This window comes from Chamaea fasciata, unplaced genomic scaffold, assembly GCF_029207755.1.
Source record: "Chamaea fasciata isolate MVZ Bird 193981 ecotype frontalis unplaced genomic scaffold, bChaFas1.0.hap1 SCAF_571, whole genome shotgun sequence".
In the NCBI taxonomy this organism is placed as follows: Eukaryota; Metazoa; Chordata; class Aves; order Passeriformes; family Sylviidae; genus Chamaea; species Chamaea fasciata.
The window spans coordinates 1-18,559 of NW_027094656.1; the positions used below are offsets into that span (position 1 = coordinate 1).

The 18,559-nt window shown below is 70.2% G+C and overlaps 2 protein-coding genes across 5 annotated transcripts; both read left to right on the forward strand.

Annotated features, from left to right (window-relative positions):
• Nucleotides 1–4: 4 nt before the first annotated feature.
• Nucleotides 5–1,399, forward strand: RNASEH2A (ribonuclease H2 subunit A; the record flags this gene model as incomplete). The annotated part of the gene is made up of 4 exons (XM_066208985.1): nt 5–178; nt 399–486; nt 601–724; nt 1,261–1,399. Coding segments are annotated over 4 exons (516 nt in total), but the record flags the coding sequence as incomplete, so codon positions are not given.
• Nucleotides 1,400–2,129: 730 nt separating this feature from the next.
• Nucleotides 2,130–18,434, forward strand: MAST1 (microtubule associated serine/threonine kinase 1). Of its 4 annotated transcripts, none has more exons than XM_066208990.1 (27): nt 2,130–2,262; nt 3,004–3,035; nt 4,013–4,101; nt 4,864–4,939; nt 5,901–5,979; nt 6,553–6,716; nt 7,286–7,361; nt 8,219–8,425; nt 9,179–9,280; nt 9,507–9,633; nt 9,796–9,863; nt 10,059–10,144; nt 10,230–10,438; nt 11,639–11,777; nt 11,879–12,011; nt 12,459–12,624; nt 13,705–13,806; nt 13,902–14,024; nt 14,238–14,347; nt 14,536–14,654; nt 14,735–14,910; nt 14,995–15,174; nt 15,605–15,837; nt 16,238–16,360; nt 16,608–16,744; nt 16,824–16,966; nt 17,208–18,434. In XM_066208990.1, the coding sequence occupies exons 1-27, from the start codon at nt 2,224–2,226 to the stop codon at nt 17,852–17,854; spliced, it is 3,885 nt and encodes a 1,294-aa protein (XP_066065087.1). In that variant the 5' UTR covers nt 2,130–2,223; the 3' UTR covers nt 17,855–18,434. The 4 variants fall into 4 exon arrangements, with proteins under 4 accessions (XP_066065087.1, XP_066065089.1, XP_066065088.1 ...); XM_066208992.1 differs by having other exon boundaries at nt 6,571–6,716; XM_066208991.1 differs by having other exon boundaries at nt 3,007–3,035.
• Nucleotides 18,435–18,559: the final 125 nt, after the last annotated feature.

Below are 18,559 nucleotides of genomic sequence, written 5' to 3' on the forward strand. Positions count from 1 at the left end.
GGGTCCCGTGGTGACCCGGGGGGATTTGGGGACCCCCCAGGTGTTCGCAGACACGGTGGGCCCCGCGGACAAACACGAGGCGCGGCTGCGGCGGCGCTTCCCGGGGCTGGGGGTCACCGTGCGGCCCAAGGCCGACGCGCTGTTCCCGGTGGTCAGTGCGGCCAGCATCTGCGCCAAGGTGGGCACTGGGACCCCCGAACCCCCGGAATGACCCCCCCGAACCCCCAAACTGACCCCCCCCCGGGTAGAAACGCCCCCAAACCCCCTGAACTGACCCCCCCCCCCAGACTGACCACCACCCCCCCGAATGACTCCCCCCAGCACCGACCCCCCCAATCCCTCTGAGCCCCCCAAAACCCCCCTGAGCGCCCCCCAAATCCCCCCTGTGCCCCCCGCAGGTGGCCCGGGACCGGGCCGTGCTCCGCTGGAACTTCGTGGAGGATTTGGGGGACCCCGACCGCGACTACGGCTCCGGATACCCCAACGGTGGGGGCCGCGTTTGGGGGGTCCTGGGAAGGTTGTTTTTTTTTGGGGGGGGGGTGGGGGGTGTTTTCCCGATTTTTGGGACACCCCCCCCAATCCCCCTTCCCCTCCCCGCAGACCCCAAGACCAAGGAGTGGCTGAGGAGGAACCTGGAGCCGGTGTTTGGGTTCCCCCAACTCGTCCGGTTCAGCTGGGGCACGGCCCAGGCGCTGCTGCAGGCGGGGGGCGTCCCCGTGCTCTGGTACGGCGGGGGTCTGGGGGGGAATCGGGGGTCCTGGGGGGGCACAGGGGGGTCTTGGGGGGGTCCTGGGGGGCACAGGGGGGGTCCTGGGAGGAGAATGGGGGGCCCTGGGGAGGTCCTGGGGGTCCTGAGATGTGATTTGTGGGGTCTTGGGTGGGCACTGGGGGGCACAGGGGGGTCCTAGGGGGTCCTGGGGGGCACAGGGGGGTCTTGGGAGGGTCCTGGGAGGGCACAGGGGGGTCCTGGAGGGGAAAATGAGGGTCGTTGAGGGGGATTAGGGGCTCATGGGGAGGTCCTGGGGGGCACAGGGGGGTCCTCGGGGGTCCTGGGGGAGGCCCTGGGGGTCCTGGGGGGCACAGGGGGGTCTTGGGGGGGTCCTAGGGGGTCCTGGGGGAGGCCCTGGGGGTCCTGGGGGGCACAGGGGGGTCCTGGGGTGGCAAAGAGAGGGGGGGTCCTGTCAGTGCAGTGGGAGGGGGAGGGGTCAGGATATTTCTGCCCCCTCCCCCCCCCCAATCTCCTGTTCCCCACCCCCCCAGGGCTGACGAGGACCCCCCAGACGACCCCCCCTCGGTGCTCTCCTACTTCGCCCGGACCCCTCCCCAAAATTCCCGACCCCCCCACCGGTTCTTCGAGGAGCGCGGCCTGAGGAGCCTGGCCGGGCTGTGACCCCCCCCCCCCAAAAAACGGGGACTCCCCCCAAAAAGAAACAGAGACCCCAACGCAGCTGATCGTTTTCTAATAAAAACCTTTAAAAAAACCCCAAAATCTCCTTTTTTTTTTTCCACTGGGGGGGGTCAGGAATTTTGGGAGGACTCCTCGAGCTGAAATATTTGGGGGGGGGTTTGCCTCCCCCAAATCCAACCCCGGAGGGGGATAAAGGGATCCCGGGTGACCCCCCCGGAGCCCCCCCGGGTTAATCAGCGCTGGCCCGAGGCCTGGAAAGCGCCGTGGCCTCAATCCCGGCGGGATTACGGGGGGGGGGGCTGATCTGGGGGGGTCACACCGGGGCAGGGCGGGGCGGGGGGGGGGGGGCCCGAGCACCCCAAACCCCCCCCCCCCACCGAGGGTCCAAATTTTGGGGGGGGGGGGGGGTCTTTAATGGGATGGGGGAGTCGTGACCACGGGGGGGAATTCAGCCCTGGGGGGTCTCTAATTGGGTCTGGGGGCGTTCCTGCCCCGAATTCCCCCCGGGGGGGGCACGGACCCCTCCCCGCCGCCGTTTCAGCACCGCGGACAGCGGGAATTTGGGGGGGGGGGGGCACAGGGCTGAACCGCCCCGCCGCTGGGGGGCGCCCTGGGCCCGGCGGGGATGGGCGGGGCCGGGGGCGGGGCCTGGGCGTGGTCAGGGGGCGGGGCCAGTCGGGGGTCCCGGGCGATGGCGGTGGGCGGCTGAAGGGGGGGGGGGGGGCTGCGGGTACCGGGGGTTACCGGGGGGGGGGGAAAAAGCGAGGCCGGGACCCCCCCGGCACCGGAACCGGCACCGGAACCGGCACCGCGCCATGGATGACTCGGGCGTGATCCGCCGGCGGCGGCTGCAGGTACCGGGAGTGGCGGCGGCGGCGGGGGGGGGGCGGGTTGTTATTGATGTGGGAACCGGGACCGGGAGGGGGTCGGGACCGGAGCATGGAGGAACCGGTACCGGGGCTATCAATGCTGGAGGGGATCGGTACCGGGGGAGGAGGGAATGCGGTGTCCGCACCGGGAGGATAACGGTACCGGGAGGGAGGGGGGATGCGGGTACCGGGGGATGCGGGCATCGGTACCGGAGGGGTTCAATCGGTACCGGAGGGGTTCGATCGGTACCGGAGGGGATTGGATCGGTACCGGAGGGGATTGGATCGGTACCGGAGGATGCGGGGATCGGTACCGGAGAGGATTGGATCGGTACCTGAGGATGCGGGGATCGGTACCAGAGGGGATTGGATCGGTACCGGAGGGGTTGGATCGGTACCGGAGCGGTTGGATCGGTACCGGAGGGGCTGGATCAGCACCGGGCACTGCAGGCCCTTCCGCAGGGCGGTACCGGGCAGGGCGGGGGGCTCAGCGCCGCGCCGGTACCGGGCAGGTTCAGGCCATGCCGGCCCGGTACCGGAGCTGTCCGGGGCCGTCCGCTACCGGCGGGGCTCGGTTCGGACACCGGGCGGCCCCGAGCGGGGCGGGGGGGGGAACGGAGGCCGCGGTGCCCCCCCCCCGAGCGGGGTGGGGGGGTCCGGTTCGGTCCGGTTCGGTCCGGTTCGGTCCGGTCCGGTTCGGTGCCCCACCCGTTGCCGCTGTTCCAGAAGGAGCTGCCGCTGCCGCGGAAGAGCAGCAGGTGAGACCCCCCACCCCGTGCCCCCCCCACCATTGCGCCCCCCCAAAAAACCCGCCCCAAGCCCCGCCCAGGCCCCGCCCACTGCAGCCGCCGCGGCCCCCCCCCCGGCCCCCCCGCCCCGCCGCCGCCCCGGAGCCCCCCGAGCCCCCGGAGCCCCCGATGCCGGTGCCGGTGGGCAGCAGCATGTTCCGCCGCTCCAAGAGGTACCGGGGGGCCGCGGCCTTCCTCCCGCATCGGCGTCATCCTCAGCCTCCGTCGGCCATCGCCGTCCTCAGCCTTCATCGTCCATCCTCAGCCTTCATCATCCTCAGCCTCCATCCCCATCCTCAGCCTTCATCATCCTCATCGTCATCCTCATCCTTAGCCTTCATCATCCTCATCCTCCATCCCCATCCTCAGCCTTCACCATCCTCATCGTCATCCTCATCCTCCGTCCTCAGCCTTCATCATCCTCAGCCTTCTGCCTGCCGTGTCCTCCTCATCCTCTTCCTCCTTCATCATCCTCCTGCTCCATCCTCATCCTCTTTTTCCTTCATCATCCTCCTTCTCCATCCTCATCCTCTTCCTCCTTCATCCTCATTCCCCGCTCCTCCGTCCTCATCCTCGTCCCCCCTCCTTCATCGTCATCCCTCTCCATCCTCATCTTCATCCTCCCCTGCTTCATCCTCATCCTCTTTCCATCCTCATCCTCATCCCCGCTCCTTCATCCTCCATCTCCCCCACCCTCTCCCTCCTCATCCTCCCCTCTCCCCCCGCCCTTCCTCACCCTCCATCCTCATCCTCACCCCTCCCCCCGAGCCCCCCCCCCCCCGCCCGCTCTCCCCGACCCCCCCCATTCTCTCCCCTCGACATTTGGGGAGGGGGCTGTGGGTGCTCCCGTCCCCCAGCCTGGGGACGGTGGGGGGGGTCTCTGTGTGGGGGGGGGCTCGGGGGGGGTCCCATCCACCCCCCCCACGACCCCTCCCCTCCCCCCCCAGCTGCCGCACCAACAACCGGAAGAGCCTGATCCTGACCAGCACCTCCCCCACCCTCCCGCGGCCACACTCGCCGCTGCCCGGACACATCGGTGAGACCCCCGGTGTCCCCTGACCCCCCCCGGTGTCCCCTGACCCCCCCCGTGTCACCTGACCCCCCCCTCAGTGTCCCCAAACCCCCCCCGGTGTACCCGGACACATCGGTGAGACCCCCGGGACCCCCGGTGTCCCCGACCCCCTCCCGGTGTCACTGACACACATCAGTGAGACCCCCGGGACCCCCGGTGTCACTGACCCCCCCTCAGTGTCCCCAAACCCCCCCCGGTGTCCCCGGACACATCGGTGAGACCCCCGGGACCCCCGGTGTCCCCGACCCCCTCCCGGTGTCACTGACACACATCGGTGAGACCCCCGGGACCCCCCGGTGTCCCCTGACCCCCCCCCGGTGTCCCCAAATCCCCCCCGGTGTCACTGACACACATCGGTGGGACCCCCGGGACCCCCGGTGTCACTGACCCCCCTCAGTGTCCCCAAAGCCCCCCGGTGTCACTAACACACATCGGTGGGACCCCCGGGACCCCCCCGGTGTCACTGACCCCCCCTCAGTGTCCCCAAATCCCCCCTCAGTGCCCCCCCAGCCCCTCCCCATGTCCCCAACCCCGGACCGCCCCCCCCCGTGTCCCCAAATCCCCCCTCCCCCGAATGTCCTGCGACCCCCTTGTTGTCCCCCCCGCCTCCCCGTTTTTCTCCCTGGGGTGTCCCCCCCCCCGGCTTGGCCCCGCCCACCCGCGCGCCGGGGAGGGCGTGGCCTGGCAGGGCGGGGTCGATGACGTCACCCTCACCTGTGCGCGCAGGTAACAGCCCCTTGGACAGCCCCCGCAACTTCTCCCCCAGCGCCCCCGCCCACTTCTCCTTCGCCTCCTCCCGCCGGTGAGGGGGGGCTGGGGGGGCCGGTGTCACGGTGGGCGGGGGACACAGGTTGGGGACACCTGTGACAAGCGGGGGGGGCTGGGTGGGGGTCAATGGGTGGGTGCCGGAGGGGGTTCGGGGGGGTCGCTGGGGTCAAGGGAGGGGTCCCCAATGTCCGGGGGGTGTCCCCAATGTCCAGGGGGTGTCCGGGGGTGTCCCCAATGTCCGGGGGGTGTCCCCAATGTCCGGGGGGTGTCCAGGGATGTCCCCAATGTCCAGGGGTGTCCCCAATGTCCAGGGGGTGTCCCCAATGTCCGGGGGTGTCCCCAGTGTCCGGGAGTGTCCCCAATGTCCAGGGGATGTCCCCAATGTCCAGGGGTGTCCCCAATGTCCGGGGAGTGTCCCCAACGTCCAGGGGGTGTCCGGGGATGTCCCCAATGTCTGGGAGTGTCCAGGGGTGTCCCCAATGTCCAGGGGATGTCCCCAATATCCAGGGGTGTCCCCAATGTCCGGGAGTGTCCCCAATGTCCGGGGGTGTCCCCAATGTCCAGGGGATGTCCCCAATGTCCAGGGGTGTCCCCAATGTCCGGGGAGTGTCCCCAATGTCCAGGGGGTGTCCGGGGATGTCCCCAATGTCTGGGAGTGTCCAGGGGTGTCCCCAATGTCCAGGGGATGTCCCCAATATCCAGGGGTGTCCCCAATGTCCGGGAGTGTCCCCAATGTCCGGGGGTGTCCCCAATGTCCGGGAGTGTCCCCAATGTCCGGGGGGTGTCCAGGGATGTCCCCAATGTCCAGGGGTGTCCCCAATGTCCGGGGGTGTCCCCAATGTCCACGGAGTGACAACAACCCATCCGGGGGGGCTCCCACGTGGCCGAGGGCGGTGACAAGGACACCTGGGGACATTTGGGGACGTTTGGGGACAGGACCCCCCCCGCTCCCCTCCCAACCCGGGGGTCCCCTGAGCCCCCCCGTGCCCCCCCAGGGCCGACGGGCGCCGCTGGTCGCTGGCGTCGCTGCCCTCCTCGGGCTATGGCACCAACACGCCCAGCTCCACCGTCTCGGTGAGTCGGGGGGCTCGGGACCCCCGGGGGGGGGCTCGGGGGGTCCGTGGTGGATTTGGGGAGAGGGGAGGGGGGGGTTAGGGATTTGGGGGGATTTTAGGGGTTCCGGAAGGTTCTGGGGGGGGGAGTCCCTAGGGAGTGACCTGGGGGGTGACTGGGGCGGTCTGTCGGGGGTCCCAGGGGATGACCCGGGGGTCCCGGGGGGTGACCCAGGGGTGACATGGGGGTGACCCGGGGGTGACCCGGGGATGACCCGGGGATGTCTGGGGTGACCTGAGGGTCCCGGGGGGTGACCCGGGGGTGTCTGGGGTGACCCGGGGGTCCCGGGGGGTGACCCGGGGGTGTCTGGGGTGACCTGAGGGTCCCGGGGGGTGACCCGGGGATGTCTGGGGTGACCCGGGGGTCCCGGGGGATGACCCGGGGGTGTCTGGGGTGACCCGGGGGTCCCGGGGGGTGAGCCGGGGATGACCCGGGGGTGTCTGGGGTGAGCCGGGGGTCCCGGGGGGTGACCCGGGGGTGTCTGGGGTGACCCGGGGGTCCCGGGGATGAGCCGGGGGTGACGCGGGCGCGCAGTCCTCGTGCTCGTCGCAGGAGCGGCTGCACCAGCTGCCGGCCCAGCCCACGGCCGAGGAGCTGCGCTTCCTGTCGCGACATTTCGGCAGCTCCGAGAGCCTCGCCGAGGAGGATGGGGGGGCTCGGGGGGGCGCCGCCCCCCGGCCCCGCTCCCGCAGCCTCAGGTGGGCCCCGGGGACCCCCCCGGTAATGAGGGGGGCGTGGGGGTTTGGGGGGGGGATCGAGGGGATTAGGGGTGGGGGGATTTTTGGGGGGTCACCGTGGGGTTGGGGGTCACTGTGGTTTAATGGGGCGCGGTCAGAGGAGGGTGGGGGGATCACTGTGGGGTTTGGGGGAATTATGGGGGGGTCACTTTGGGGGTCACCGTGGGGTTTGGGGTCACCGTGGGGTTTGGGGTGTCACTGTGGGGTTTGGGGGGATTATGGGGGGTCACTGTGGGATGTGGGGTCACTGTGGTTTAAGGGGGGGGTCAGAGGAGGGTGGGGCGTCATTCCTGGGTTTGGGGTCACCATGGGGTTTGGGGGGGTCACTGTGGGGTTTGGGGGGTCACCGTGGGTTAGGGAGGGGCTGGGATTTGGGGTCACCCACAGCAGCTCGGGGTGGGGGGGGGTCCATGGGGTGACACCGCGGTGGGAGGTGGGTGGGGGGTCCTGGGGGGGCCCAGGAAGGGGTGCTGGGGGGATGGGACACTTGGGGGTCCCGCAGGGGTCCCAGCCGTGCCCCCCTCCCCCAGCCCCGGGCGCTCACCCTCGTCCCACGACAACGAGATCGTGATGATGAACCACGTGTACAAGGAGAGGTTCCCCAAGGTGGGGCCGGGGGGCGCCTGGGGGGCTCCAGGGGAGGGGCTGTGGGGTGGCCATGGGGCCAGTTCTGGGATCCTGGGGTGTTCCTGTGTGGCTGTGGGGTGACCATGGGGACATTTAAGGTGTCTCAGGGGGCTGTGGGGTGTCCCTCGGGGCTGTGGGGTGGCCATGGGGCTGATTTTGGGGTCTCTGGGGTGTCCCCGTGGCCGGTCCCAGTGTCTGTAGGTTCTGTGGGGTGTCCCTGGGGCCGGTTTTGGGTTCCATGGGGTGGCCATGGGGTCTGTGGGGTGTCCCCGTGGCTGGTCCCGATGTCCCTGTGTTCTGTGGGGTGTCCCTGGGGTCGGTTTTTGGGTCTCAGGGATCTATGGGGTGTCCCTGTGCCGGGTTTTGGGGTCTCAGGGGTCTCAGGGGTGTCCCTGTGCCGGGTTTTGGGGTCTCAGGGGTGTCCCTGTGCTGGGTTTTGGGGTCTCAGGGGTCTCAGGGGTGTCCCTGTGCCGGGTTTTGGGGTCTCAGGGGTCTCAGGGGTGTCCCTGTGCCGGGTTTTGGGGTCTCAGGGGTCTCAGGGGTGTCCCTGTGCTGGGTTTTGGGGTCTCAGGGGTGTCCCTGTGCTGGGTTTTGGGGTCTCAGGGGTCTCAGGGGTGTCCCTGTGCCGGGTTTTGGGGTCTCAGGGGTCTCTGGGGTGTCCCTGTGCCGGGTTTTGGGGTCTCAGGGGTCTCTGGGGTGTCCCTGTGCCGGGTTTTGGGGTCTCAGGGGTCTCTGGGGTGTCCCTGTGCCGGGTTTTGGGGTCTCAGGGGTCTCTGGGGTGTCCCTGTGCCGGGTTTTGGGGTCTCAGGGGTCTCTGGGGTGTCCCCCCGGCGCAGGCCACGGCGCAGATGCAGGAGCGGCTGGAGGAGTTTGTGCGCGGCTGCGGCCCCGGCGGGACCCCGCTGGCCGACGGCGCCCTGAGCTTCATCCAGCACCAGCTGGTGGAGCTGGCCCGGGATTGCCTGGCCAAGGCCCGGCACGGCCTCATCACCGCCGGCTACTTCTGCGAGCTGCAGGAGAACATGGAGCGCCTGCTGCAGGACGTGAGGGACAGCCTGCGCTGGGACGGGGACACGGCGGGAACAGCGGGGACCAATGGGGACCAATGGAGAACAGTGGGGAACAACGGGGAACAACGTGGAACAACGGGGACCAACGGGGAACAGCGGGGACCAATGGGGTCTGATGGGGAACAGTGGGGAACAACGGGGACCAATGGAGAACACTGGGGAACAACGGGGAACAACGGGGACCAATGGGGAACAGTGGGGACCAATGGGGAACAGCGGGGAACAACGGGGACCAATGGGGACCAATGGGGAACAGCGGGGACCAATGGGGAACAGTGGGGAACAGCGGGGAACAGCGGGGACCAATGGGGAACAGTGGGGACCAATGGGGTCCAATGGGGAACAGCGGGGACCAATGGGGAACAGTGGGGACCAATGGGGTCCAATGGGGAACAGCGGGGACCAATGGGGAACAGTGGGGACCAATGGGGTCCAATGGGGACCAATGGGGAACAGCGGGGAACAGCGGGGACCAATGGGGACCAATGGGGAACAGCAGGGAACAGCGGGGACCAATGGGGAACAGCGGGGAACAACGGGGAACAGCAGGGAACAGCGGGGACCAATGGGGAACAGCGGGGACCAATGGGGTCCAACAGGACCCAAGGGGACTCGATGGTACCAAACAGGACCCAAGGGGACCCAAGGGCCCCAGCGGGACCCAACAGGACCCCAAGGGACCCCAAGTGTCCCCTGACCCCCCCGTGTCCCCCCGTGTCCCCGCAGGCGTACGAGCGCTCCGAGTCGGAGGAGGTGGCCTTCATCACCCAGCTGGTGAAGAGGCTCCTCATCATCATCTCCCGCCCCGCGCGGCTGCTCGAGTGCCTGGTGAGGGGTGGCACCTGTCCCCTCACCTGTGGCCCCTCCCCACCTGTGTCCCCTCACCTCCTCACCTGTGTCCTTTCCTCCCTGTCCCCTCCCCTGTCCCCTCACCTGTCCCGTCACCTGTCCGCTGCCATGTCCCCTCACTTGTCACCTCTCTCCTCTGTCCCCTCTCTCACCTGTCCCCTCCCCTGTCCCTTCTCTTACCTGTCCCTGTCTCACCTGTCCGCAGGAGTTTGACCCCGCGGGGCTGTCGCAGCTCCTGGCTGTCACCGCGGGCCGGGCCGAGGGGCCGCTCCGGGCCGACACCCCCCGGTACCTGCTCAGACAGCTGGGCCGGGCCCGGGGGGGACGCACAGGTGAGGGGACAGGTGGGGACAGGGGAGGGGACAAGGCTGAGGAGAGACAGCTGAGGGGACAGGTATGGGGGGATAAGAGTAGGGGGACAGGTGTGAGGGGACAGGTGTGGGGGGCCACCCCCCATGTCCCCACCCACACCTGTGCCTCCCGTGTCCCCCCAGACATGCTGCACCTGGAGGAGCCCGACAGCAGCGGCACCAACACACCTGAGCCCGAGGAGGGGGCTGAGGTGAGCACCGTGTCCCTCCGTGTCTCCCCAGTGTCACCTGTCCCCTTCTGTGTCCCTCTGTGTCCTCATGTCCCCCCATGTCCCTCTCAATGTCCCCCCCCCCGTGCCCCCTTGGTGTCACCTGTCCCCTCTCCGTGTCCCTGCGATGTCAGCTCTCCCCTCCCCGTGTCCCCCGGTGTCACCTGTCCCCCCCAGGGCCGCGCCGCCGCCCCCCGGCCCAAGGAGCCGCCAGGTGAGAGCGACTTTGAGACCATCAAACTCATCAGCAACGGCGCCTATGGGTGAGCACCTGGCGGGGGAATCCCCGCCCGGGGGGCCGGGCCCACCCTCCCCCCCGTATTATCGTGACACGTCGCGACGCCGCAGGGCGGTGTACCTGGTGCGGCACACGGCCACGCGGCAGCGCTTCGCCATGAAGAAGATCAACAAGCAGAACCTGCTGCTGCGGAACCAGGTGCACCAGGCGTTCGTGGAGCGCGACATCCTCACCTTCGCCGAGAACCCCTTCGTGGTCAGCATGTTCTGCTCCTTCCAGACCCGCCGCCACCTCTGCATGGTCATGGAGTACGTGGAAGGTGGGGCCGGGGGGCGCGATATGGGGCGGGGGTCGCGATATGGGGAGGGGGGGGTCGCGATATGGGCAGTGGGGGGCGCGATATGGGGCTTGGGATCGGGATATGGGGATGGACATTGGGATATGGGGACAGGGACTGGGATACGGGGCTGGGTGTCGCAATAGGGGGGTGGGTGTCGTGATAGAGGGGTGGGTGTCACGATATGGGGCTGGGTGTCGGGATACGGGGCTGGTGTCATGGTAACAGTTGTCCCCATGCTCCCCCCATGTCCGCCATTTGTCCCCACTGTCCCCCTGATCCCCTCGTCCCCCTGTCCCTGTGTCCCCCTGTCCCCCCCATCCCTGGTGCTCCGTGTCCCTGTTCTCCCTGCTGTCCCCGCTGTGCCCTCATCCCCTCTGTCCCCCCATGTCCCCACTGTCCCCCTGTCCCCGCTGTCCCCTTGGTGTCCCCCCATGTCCCCTCGCTGTTCCCTCTGTGTCCCTGGTGGTCCCGTTGTCCCCGCTGTGTCCCCTGTGTCCCTGCTGTCCCTGCTGTCCCCCGTGTCCCTGGTGTCCCCACTGTCGCCGTGTCCCTGGTGTCCCTGCTGTCCTCGCTGTGTCCCCGTGTCCCTGGTGTCCCCGCTGTCCCGGTGTCCCTGCTGTCCCCACTGTGTCCCTGGTGTCCCTGGTGTCCCCGCTGTCCCCTGTGTCCCTGGTGTCCCCTGGTGTCCCCGCTGTCCCCGCTGTGTCCCCTGTGTCCCTGGTGTCCCCGTGCCCCTGGTGTCCCCACTCTCCCCGCTGTCCCGGCTGTGTCCCCGGTGTCCCTGCTGTCCCCATGTCCCTGTGTCCCCGGTGTCCCCGCTGTCCCCGCTGTGTCCCTGGTGTCCCCCTGTGTCCCCACTGTCCCCACTGTGTCCCCTGTGTCCCCTGGTGTCCCCCTGTGCCCCTGCTGTCCCCGCTGTGTCCCCTGGTGTCCCTGGTGTCCCTGTGTCCCTGCTGTCCCTGCTGTGTCCCCTGTGTCCCTGGTGTCCCCGCTGTCCCCGTGTCCCTGGTGTCCCCACTCTCCCCGCTGTCCCGGCTGTGTCCCCTGTGTCCCTGCTGTCCCCATGTCCCTGTGTCCCCTGGTGTCCCCCTGTGTCCCTGCTCTCCCCGCTGTGTCCCCTGTGTCCCCTGGTGTCCCCCTGTGTCCCTGCTGTCCCCGCTGTGTCCCCGGTGTCCCCAGGCGGGGACTGCGCCACGCTGCTGAAGCACATCGGGGCGCTGCCGCTGGAGCTGGCCCGGCTCTACTTTGCCGAGACGGTGCTGGCGCTGGAGTACCTGCACACCTACGGCATCGTGCACCGCGACCTCAAACCCGACAAGTGCGGCCCGGGGGGGGGGGGCGTGGGGAGGGGCTGGGGGGGGGAGGGGAGTCTCACCTGGGCCCCGCCCGCCTCACCTGCGCGGCCCCGCCCCCCCGCAGCCTCCTGATCACCTCGCTGGGCCACGTGAAGCTGACGGATTTCGGGCTCTCCAAGATGGGGCTGATGAGCCTGACCACCAACCTGTACGAGGGGCACATGGAGAAGGACGCCAGGGAGTTCCGGGACAAGCAGGTGGGTGCTGCAGGTGGGCACAGGTGTGCGTCACAGGTGCGTTCAGGTGGGTTTCACAGGTGGGTACAGGTGGGTGTGCAGGTGGGAACAGGTGGGCACAGGTGGATGATGCAGGTGGGAACAGGTGAGCTTCGTAGGTGGGCACAGGTGTGTCCAGGTGGGTGCTGCAAGTGGGCACAGGTGGGAGCCACAGGTGCACCGAGTTGTGCCCAGGTGTGCGCTCAGGTGTGTCCGGCTGCACTCAGGTATGCACCCAGGTGTGCCCAGGTGCATGCCCATGTGTGCGCCCAGGTGTGGCCAGGTGCGCCCAGGTGTGCCCAGGTGTGCACTCAGGTAGGCAGCTGCATTCAGGTTTGCCAGGCACAGGGCACAGGGCAGGGCCAGGAGAGCGGGGCGTGTCCCGGCGGCCGCAGGGGCGTGTCCCGGGCTGAGCTCACCTGTCGGCAGGTGTGCGGCACCCCCGAGTACATCGCGCCCGAGGTGATCCTGCGCCAGGGCTACGGGAAGCCCGTGGACTGGTGGGCCATGGGCATCGTCCTCTACGAGTTCCTGGTGGGCTGCGTCCCCTTCTTCGGGGACACCCCTGAGGAGCTCTTCGGGCAGGTGATCTCAGGTACGACCTGTGCGGACACGGGGACACGGGGCTGGTCACCTCCGGTGTGGCAGGGGACACGGGGACACACAGACTAGATCATCATGGGGACACGGGGACACAGCAGGGTGGAGTGACACGGGGACACAGCAGGGTGGGGTGACACGGGGACAACAAGGACACAGCAGGATGGGGTGACACGGGGACACAGGGACACAGCAGGATGGGGACATGGGGTGTCACGGGGACACGGGGACACAGCAGGATGGGGTGACGTGTGGATATGGGGACACAGGGACACAGGTCAGCGTGGGGACAAGGGGACACAGCGGGATGAGGTAACATGGGGACATGAGGACACAGCAGGCTGGGGTGACATGGGGACACAGGATGGGGTGACATGGGGACATGGGGACACAGGGACACAGGGACACAAGATCAGCGTGGGGACACAGGGACACAGGGCAGGTGGATCCCCAGGTGCAGGGGTCTCGGCTCAGCTGTCCCCCCGTGTCCCCCCGTGTCCCCTCCGTGTCTCCCCCATGTCCCCTCCATGTCCCCCCCCGTGTCCCCTCTGTATCTCCCCTTGTCCCCTCCCTGTCCCCCCGTGTCCCCCCGTGTCCCCTCCATGTCTCTCCATGTCCCCTCCGTGTCCCCTCCGTGTCCCCTCCATGTCCCCCCCATGTCCCCCCGTGTCTCCCCCGTGTCCCCTGCGTGTCTCCCGCATGTCCCCTCCATGTCCCCTCCATGTCCCCCCCGTGTCCCCCCATGTCCCCTCCGTGTCTCCCCCATGTCCCCTCCATGTCCCCCCCGTGACCCCCCGGGTCCCCTCCGTGTCCCCCCCATGTCCCCCCCGTGACCCCCCCATGTCCCCCCGTGTCCCCCCGTGTCCCCTCCGTGTCTCCCCGTGACCCCCCGGGTCCCCTCCATGTTCCCCCCATGTCCCCCCGTGTCCCCCCCGTGTCCCCTGCGTGTCTCCCCGTGACCCCCCGGGTCCCCCCCATGTCCCCCCGTGTCCCCCCATGTCCCCCCGTGTCCCCCCGTGTCCCCTGCGTGTCTCCCCGTGTCCCCCCCGTGTCCCCCCTGTGTCCCCCGTGGCAGACGAGATCCTGTGGCCGGAGGGGGACGAGGCTCTGCCCCCAGACGCTCAGCACCTCATCTCCTGCCTGCTGCAGCCCGACCCTCTGCGGCGCCTCGGGGCAGGTGAGACCCCCCCCCAGACCCCCCAAAACACCCCTGGGACCCCCCAAAACAGCCCCGGGACCCCCCGGGACCCCCCTGAGCCGGCGCTGCCGCAGGGGGGGCTCAGGAGGTGAAGGCCCACGGATTCTTCGCCGCGCTCGACTGGACGGGGCTGCTGCGGCAGAAAGCCGAGTTCGTGCCGCACCTGGAGTCCGAGGAGGACACGAGCTACTTTGACAGTGAGAGACCCCCGGGACCCCCCAAACCTGCCCTGGGACCCCCCCAAATCCACCCCAGGACCCCCCCCCAGACCTGCCCCGGGACCCCCCTGTGGGACACCCCTTGGACCCCCCCCAGGAACATCCCGGGACCCCCCCCAGCCCCTCCTGGGGCTTCCTCCCGCCCCCCCGGGGCCACTGTAAGGACCCCCCCTCACACCTGTGCCTCCCCAGCGCGGTCGGACAGGTACCCCCACGTGACATCATACGAGGACGAGGACACGACGGAGGACGAGCCCGTGGAGATCCGGCAGTTCTCGTCCTGCTCCCCCCGCTTCAGCAAGGTGGGGCTGGGGCGGGGGCAGGGCGGGGACACAGGTGTGGGGAGGGGGGATGAGGATTTGGGCACGTGGGGGATGCACAGAAGGCGGGACAGCCCTTCGTAGCATGGTGGGTGTGCCCAGGTGTGCCCCCAGGTGTGACCTGGTGTCCCCAGGTGCGCCCCCAGGTGTGACCAGGTGCCCTCCCGCAGGTGTACAGCAGCCTGGAGCAGCTCTCGCAGGAGCCCAAGCCCAAGGGGCGCCCGCGGGACGAGGGGAGACGCGACGGCTTGGCCCGCGAGCGCGGCTGGAGGACGGGATCACCTGAGCTGTGCGCACCTGCGGGGTCCCGGGGGGGTCCCGGGGGGGCTCAGGGCTCTGACTCTCCTCCTCTCCCGCGTGTCCCCGCAGGAAGCACCGCTCGGCAGGTGAGGGGCCGCCCCCCGAGGCCGAGGGCAGCTCCCCGCCGGGCGCCCGCCGCCGCTTCTCGGCGCTGCTGGAACCGGCGCGCCCCGGGGCGGCCCCCGAGGAGCGGCCCCGCAACGGGGGGCGCGAGGGACCCCCGGATGGGACGGGCGAGGAGCCAGGTGAGGGCCGGGAAAGGTGGGGAGGGGCGTTCCCGGTGTGGGCCGGGGGTCTCTTCATCGCGCCCGTGTCGCCCACCCGAGCAGGGGAGCGAGCGGCCAGGGCGGGGGAGGCGCCCCCGGCCCGCTCCGAGCTGGGGCTGCGGCGGCCGCGGCACCCGGGGGTGGCCCCCGCCGAGGGAGGGGGCGACAAGCGCAGCCCCCGGGCCCCCGGCAAGGTCACCAAGTCGGCGTCGGCCACCGCGCTGTCCGTCATCATCCCCAGCGGTGGGTGACACCCCCCGGGAGCGGCCCCGCGGACTCCAAATCACCCCGGCACCCCCAGGGGGACCCCAAATCACCCCGGTACACGCCCCCCCCCCCAATTCCCAGGGATCTCTCCCTAGATCCTCCCAGGAACCCCCCTAAAGGACCCTCCCCAAAGGACCGCAAACATTCAGGGACCCCCTCCAGCCCCTGTGTCCCCACGGGAGGGGGAGGTCGGGGGTCTCCCGTGGGGGGTTTCTGTGGGTGTTGGGATGCCCGATGCCATGGATTTGGGGTCTCCCGTGGGGGGTTTTTGGGTGGTGACACCCCCAATCCCACGGGTGGGGTGTCCCCGATCCCCGGGGGGTCACAGGGGTGCCCATGGGGGGGGGGGTCTGGGGGTCTCCCCCGGGGGTTTTCGGGCGGCGGTCAGCGGGGTCTGGGGGCGCAGGGGAGGCGCCCGGCTCGTCCCCCCTGGGCAGCCCGATGTCCCCGCGGTCGCTGTCGTCGGACCCGTCGTCGCGGGACTCGTCGCCGGGCCGGGAGCTGGCCCCGGCCGTGGCCGCGCCGCCGCGCTCGCCCATCGCCATCCCCAGGCCCGGCAAGAAATTCGGCTTCACCCTGCGGGCCATCCGCGTCTACCTGGGCGACAGCGACGTCTACAGCGTGCATCACGTCGTCTGGGTCGGCGACACTCGGGGACACGCGGGGGTGGCACGGGGGGACACGGAAAAACGGGGGTTTTGGGGCGGGGCCGCGTCAGGAATGGGGATAAGGGAGGACGTGGGTGGGCTTGGGGACATTGGGGGGGGGACAGGGTGGGCTTGGGGACATGGGGGGACACAGGAACAGGGTGGGTTTGGAGACACTGGGGCACACGGGGACAGGGGGGGCTTGGGGACATTGGGGACACGGGGACAGGGTGGGCTTGGGGAACATTGGGGGACAGGGTTTTCATTGGGGGTGAAAACACCTGCCGTATCATTTGGCTCAGGGGACACGGAGGGACACGGGGTCTTGGGGACACAGTGGGGGACAGTTTGGGGGGCGTCGGGGGGGTGACGCCGTTTGTTTCGGGGGACAGCACGTGGAGGAGGGCGGCCCCGCGCAGGAGGCCGGGCTGTGCGCCGGGGACCTGATCACGCACGTGAACGGGGAGCCGGTGCACGGGCTGGTGCACACCGAGGTGGTGGAGCTCATCCTCAAGGTGGGGGGCGCCGGGGGCTCACCGGGGTGACACGGTGGGGGGTTATACGGTGGGATGCTGGGAGGTCACAGCGGGCTCTGGGGTCGCCAGGGGGTGATGGCGGTGGTCGGGGGGGTGTCATGGGTCATGGCAGGGTCATGGCAGGTCAGCCAGCCCAAGGGGGTGACTCCTGGTGGGGGGATGGGTGTTTTGGGGAGCTCCGGGGTGGGGGGGAGGGGGGCCGTGCCCGTCACCCGCTGTCGCACAGAGCGGGACGAAGGTGCTGGTGACAACGACGCCGCTGGAGAACACCTCGATCCGCCTGGGCCCCGCGCGGCGCCGCAGCGCCCGCGCCAAGATGGCCCGGAGGAACCGGCGGGGGGGCACCGGGAGCGGCCACGAGAGGTGGGCACCGGGCACCGGGGGGACACCGGGGAGGCACCGGAGGGGGGCACGGGGATGTGACGGTCCTCCCGCCCGCTAGGCGGCGCAGCGCGCTGTTCCGGCACCTCGCCCGCCAGGCGTCGCTGCTGCACACGAGCCGCTCGCTGACGTCACTGAGCCGCTCGCTCTCCTCCTCCGACTCGCTGCCCGCTTCCCCCACGCACGCGCGGGCGCGCGACCCCGGTGAGGGGCGGGGCCACGGGCGGGAGGGCGGGGCCACGGTGGTGGACGGTTCTGGGAAAAGGGCGGGGGAATTAAGAACGGGGCGTGGTCACCGGAACGGGGCGGGGCTACAGTAGTGGACGTTACCGGGAAAAACTGGGCGGGGGGGTTGAGAACGGGACGGGGTCACGGGAACCGGACGGGGCTCTGAGGCTCCCGGTGCCCGGTGCCGTTTCCCCCACGCTAACCCCGTTCCTCGCAGGGGCCTCCCCGCCCAGCAGCTCTCCGGGCTCCAGCGCTCCGCCGTCCCCGGCGGGGCCGCACCTGCGGCCGAGCTCCCTGCAGGGGCTGTCGCCGAAGCTGCAGCGGCAGTACCGGGCGGCTCGGTGCCGCTCGGCCGGCAGCATCCCGCTCTCGCCGCTCGCCCACACGCCCTCGCCGCCCGCCGCCTCCCCGCCCGCCTTCCCCGCCAAGCTGCACCCCAAGGCCGCCGAGTCTCCGCGCCTGGCCCGCCGCGGGCTCCCCGAGAAGGCGGCGCCGGGGCCCCCCCGCAAGCTGGGGCTGGAGCCCCCCCGAAAGGACTTCCCGGCCGAGCCGCCGCTGCAGAGCTTGGCCGAGTGGGACGGGGAGGGCCCGGCCGAGCCGCCGCCTGCCGCGCCCCCCGCCCGCCGCCTGGGCCGGCAGGAGCTGCCGCTGCTGCTGGGGGGTCCCCCCGGGGCGGAGCCGCCCCCCCCGGGGCCGGAGGAGCCCGAGCGGGGGGCGCGGGGTCCCCCCAAAGCGCTCAGCCCGGTGCAGGAGCACGAGCGCGGGGGGGCGGCCCCGGGGGGGCCCCCGGTGCCCATCGTGGTGGTGGGACCCGGTGCCACCCCCGGGGACCCCCGGAGCGCCGCGGGCCCCCCCGGGCGCTGAGCTTTACCCGAGCCCCCCAAACCCCCCGGCTGTAAATAAGGGGGGGGCACCCCGGGACCCCCAGGCATGCGGGGGTCGCAGCCCCCCCCCGGCCCCTCCCCGCGTACGCGAAGGGTTAATACTGTGACACCCCCCCACGTGTGACGTCACCGACCCGGCACCCCCCCCGGTGTGATGTCATCGACCCGGAGAACCAGCCCCAGGGCGATGCCCCTCTCCCCCCCCCCGGTGACCCGTTAGCTCCCGGTGTTGACGTCACAGCACCGATGTCACGGGAGGGGCACGGGCGCTGCTCTGATGTCACCCGGTGTGGTGACGTCACGGCTGCGGCGTCACCGGTGGTGTTTGAGCGGTGACATCACAGCTGTGGTGTCACTGAGGGGGACGAGGGCGGTGATGTCACACCTGCAGTGACAGCCGAGGAGGGGGTTGCGACCCGGTGGTGACGTCACCGACCGCCCCGTGACATCATCACAGTCCCCTTTCCCTTCCCCCCCCCGTTCTCGCTATGCAAACGCTCCCCCCGGGACAGGGGGGGCCGGGGGGGCCCCGGGGACCAATAAAAGCTGTACAGCACCGACCCTCCCCCCGGTTGTCGTTCGGGAGCGGCGGCGGGGACACCGGGGGGACACCGTGGGGGTGGGACACTCGTCATGGCGGGGATTTGGGGGTCCCGCAGCCCTTCGGACCCTCCCGGTGGTGATT